This window comes from Talpa europaea, assembly GCF_964194135.1.
Source record: "Talpa europaea genome assembly, chromosome: 8".
Classification (NCBI taxonomy): Eukaryota; Metazoa; Chordata; class Mammalia; order Eulipotyphla; family Talpidae; genus Talpa; species Talpa europaea.
In genome coordinates, this window is record NC_140075.1 from 23,099,199 (window position 1) to 23,103,330 (window position 4,132).

The 4,132-nt window shown below is 56.4% G+C and overlaps 1 protein-coding gene across 1 annotated transcript; it reads left to right on the forward strand.

Annotated features, from left to right (window-relative positions):
- Positions 1-3,316: 3,316 nt before the first annotated feature.
- Positions 3,317-3,871, forward strand: IMP3 (IMP U3 small nucleolar ribonucleoprotein 3; the record flags this gene model as incomplete). The annotated part of the gene is made up of 1 exon (XM_084241239.1): positions 3,317-3,871. One exon carries the CDS (start codon positions 3,317-3,319, stop codon positions 3,869-3,871), a length of 555 nt encoding a protein of 184 aa, XP_084097365.1.
- Positions 3,872-4,132: the final 261 nt, after the last annotated feature.

Consider the following 4,132-nt stretch of genomic DNA (forward strand, 5'->3'; position numbering starts at 1 on the left):
CGCAGAGGCCGCGGGCAGCTTCGCAACCCAGCGCTCAACCGCTGCGCCACCGGGGAGGCCCTGATGGAGGATTTTAAATACCTTCAAACCAATTACTAAAAAAGCAAACAATCTGTATTAGTGTCCCATTAAAACAATAACAAATTACCACAAACTTAGTGCTTAAAACAACACAAATTTACTGTTTTACAGTATTGTTTTATAGACATCCCAGCTGGGTCTCAGTGGATTTAAAGATGTCAGTAGTTGTCAGTATGGGCTCTTGGGAAAAATCCATTTCCTTGCCTCTTCCAGCTTCCTAGCTGATCACATCCCTCTGCTCTTGGACCCCTTTCATCTTCAAAGCCAGCAATCCTGTCACTCTAATTTCTGTTCCATCCTCACATCTCCTGATTATTCTCCTCCCTCCTTCACTTATAAGGTGAACCACCCAGACAATACAGGAAAATCTCAAGATCCTTAATTTAATAACAAGAAATCCCTTCCAAGTGCACCTCTTGGAGGTGGGGGATAAGCTTTATTCTACTTACTGCATAATGCAATAGAAAAATAGAAAAGACAGGAAAAAGCATTTCATTGAAAAGGAAACACATATGAAACCTTTATTGGGTAGGAAAATGCAAATTTTAATCAAAATTAAATACACACTCACCAGACTAGAAATACTTTTTTTTTTAAAGATGTATTTATGCATACAAGAACTGGGGTATAGGCCAGATATGGGGGAGGGGGGTGAGAGGATTCACCAGAGACTGAGTGGGGAGCAGAATAGGCAGATGGACCGAAAACACTGCTGAGGGGAGCAGTGGGTGAGACAGGAGGGGTCTGCTGCGCCATGTGGGTCACCTTCCTGGCAGGGGGTCAAACTCATGCTGCAGTGGCTGCTGATAGCTTCATAGTGCTGATACTTAACCCCCTGCACCACCAGGGAGGCCCAAGACTGGAAGTACCTTAAAGAGCTAACAATGAGGGGGGTGGGGGGGGTCACCCCAGTGGTGCAGCAGGTTTGAGCACAGCAGGTGTGAAGCTGGCTGGCCAGGGAGAAACCCACATGTTGAGGCAGACCTCTCCTGTCTTGCTGGCTGCTCCCTTCAGCAGTGTTTTCTGTCCATTTGCCTGTTCTGCTCCTGCTCCCCACTCTGCCTCTGGTGAATTCTCTCACCCTCCAGCGCCTCTGTCCTGTACCCCAGTTCTTGTATAAATAAATTTTAACAAAAGCTAACCACCAACGTGTGTGAGAATGATGAGCAAAGGGAACGCTCATGCACTGCCAAAGGAGTATAAATTGGCACAGCCCCTTTGGAAAATAATTTGACAATATCTAGTGTGGCTGAACATGTACATACTTTATAATTTATCAATACTTTACTCCAAGATGTACACTAGAAACTACTGCATATATACAATAGAAGACTGAGGAAAGTGTTAATAACAGCCCTGCTAAAAAATAGCCCCTCCAAAAAATTCACTGGGAAAATGGGTTAATAAGATAAAGCCAAATAGTGGAATATTATGCAGCAGTAGGAAAAACAAAACAAAAAATTACAGCTACGTATAGTGAACTGCATATAGTATTATGAAGCCCTCTCAAATGTCAGTAAGCATGTAAATTACCTGGGTATCATTAGATACAGATTCTAAAGATCAGGAATGGGGAATGAAAGTCTGCCTTTCCAACAGGCTCTTGGTTGATCCCAGGCTACACTTTGAGTAAAGGCTCTCCCTATATTTAGGGAAGTTTAAAAACAAAAGCTGGAAATAAGTTGTCTCCAACGCTGCTCCCCTCAACAGTGTATTTCAGTCAGTTCACCTGTTCTGCTCCCTACTCTGTCTCTGGTGAATCCTCTCACCTCCACCACCACCCACCTCTGGCCTGTACCCAGTTTCAGTATGCATAAATAAATAATCTTAAAAAAAAAAAAAAAGCAGGGCCTCCCCGTTGGCGCAGTGGTTGAGCGCTGGGTTGCGAAGCTGCCCTCGGCCTCTGCAGCGCCGGTTCGATCCCCGGCTGCTCTCCGGCCACCGGAGGAAGGTCCCACATGGCGTGCAGACCTCTCCTGCCGCCCGCTGCTCCCCTCAGCAGTGTTCTTCGGTCCTTCTGCCTGCTCTGCTCCCCGCTCTGGCTCTGGTGAATTCTCTCACCCTCCCGCGCTTCTGACTGTACCCAGTGCTTAAATAAATAAATCTTTTTTAAAAAAATAAATAAAAGATTTAAAAAAAAAAAAAAAGCAGGTGTCGCTTTACCACTGGCTAGGAGAGTGGTTGGAACAAGTAGATGAAATGGTGCTGGCGACGTTTCCTCAAACTGGCTGATGGTTTCCTAAGCAGTCATTATAGTTTTTTTTTTTTTAAGATGTATTTATTTATGCATACAAGAGCTGGGGTACAGGCCAGAGATGCAGGGGGGTGAGAGGATTCACCAGAGACAGAGCGGGGAACAGAACAGGCAGACTGACTGAAATACACTGCTGAGGGGAGCAGCGGGCGAGACAGGAGAGGTCTGCCGCGCCGTGTGGGTAGCTCCCTGGCCAGCCGGGGACTGAACTCGTGCTGCAGAGGCTGCCGACGGCTTCACAGAGTGCTTGTTCACCCCTTGCGCCACCAGGGAGGCCCCAGCACTCGTTACACTTGTGGGCGGCAAATGCCACCCATTCTTTCCGTTAGGGGGAAAATAACATTTCCACCAAGTGTTATACCTAAAAAGACCAAAGTGAAGCACACGCAGGACAGCGGCACCGCGAGCAGGAAGCAGCCGGGTGGCGGCGCAGGCCCGGGCACAGGTCGGCCCTGCCGCGCTGCTCACACCGACTCGCGGCCAGAGCCGGCCGAGGAGGCGAAAGGCCGAGGCCCGGCGGCGGGAGCGCGCCCCGCGGCGCCCCAGCTAGGGCCACCCCCGCGCGCTCGGGCCGCCGGCGCCCCTGCCGGAGCCAGCCCCGGGCTCTCGCGGGCGCGGCGGGGAGCAGCGAGGCCGGCTGCGGCGCAGTCGCCGGGGCGGGAGGAGAGCGCGCGGCGGGCCCAAGGCGGGGAGGGCCGGGAGGCGACCTCAGGCTCCCGGAGCGCCGGCCCCGGGGTCCCCGGAAGGGGGGGCGGACAACGCGCCCGAGCCGCGCCCCTGCGCCCGGCGACCCGGAAGCAGAGAAACCCCGCGAGAGCCGATGCGGGGGCGTGGCCCCACCCGGGCCAATGGGGGGCGGGGGCGGGGCACGTGGCCGCCCTCTCATTGGCCAGAGCCGCCGGGGGGTGCGTGCGCCGAGGCGGAAGCGGCGCACGTCGGGGCCTCGCGTTCGGCCGGTCCCGCCCGGCCGCGGCCGCCATCATGGTGCGGAAGCTGAAGTTCCACGAGCAGAAGCTGCTGAAGCAGGTGGACTTCCTCAACTGGGAGGCCGCGGGCGACAACCTGCGCGAGCTGCGCGTGCTGCGGCGCTACCGGCTGCAGCGGCGCGAGGACTACACGCGCTACAACCAGCTGAGCCGCGCGGTGCGCGAGCTGGCGCGGCGCCTGCGCGACCTGCCCGAGCGCGACCCGTTCCGCGCGCGCGCGTCGGCCGCGCTGCTGGACAAGCTGTACGCGCTCGGCCTGGTGCCCACGCGCGGCTCGCTCGAGCTCTGCGACCGCGTCACCGCCTCGGCCTTCTGCCGCCGCCGCCTGCCCACCGTGCTGCTCAAGCTGCGCATGGCGCAGCACCTGCAGGCCGCCGTGGCCTTCGTGGAGCAGGGCCACGTGCGCGTGGGGCCCGCCGTGGTCACCGACCCCGCCTTCCTCGTCACGCGCAGCATGGAGGACTTCGTCACCTGGGTCGACTCGTCCAAGATCAGGCGGCACGTGCTGGAGTACAACGAGGAGCGCGACGACTTCGACCTGGACGCCTAGCGGGCCCGCGGAGGGGCGCCCCAGGACACCCCCGGGGTCAGCCGGGCCCCCGCCCCAGGACGCGCCCGCAGACCTCGCGCGCAGCCAGAACCCGGGGAGACCCGCGCATTCCCTGGCCGCCTTGGGGGGATCCGGAGAACTGGGTTTGTGCAGCGCCGGAGAGTTGAGGCTTGTGCCAGAAAGTGGTACCTGCAGCGAGGACTGTACGCACCGCCCAGGCTTCCCTCTTTGTCCTGTGATCGGACCCTTAGGCTTAACTTA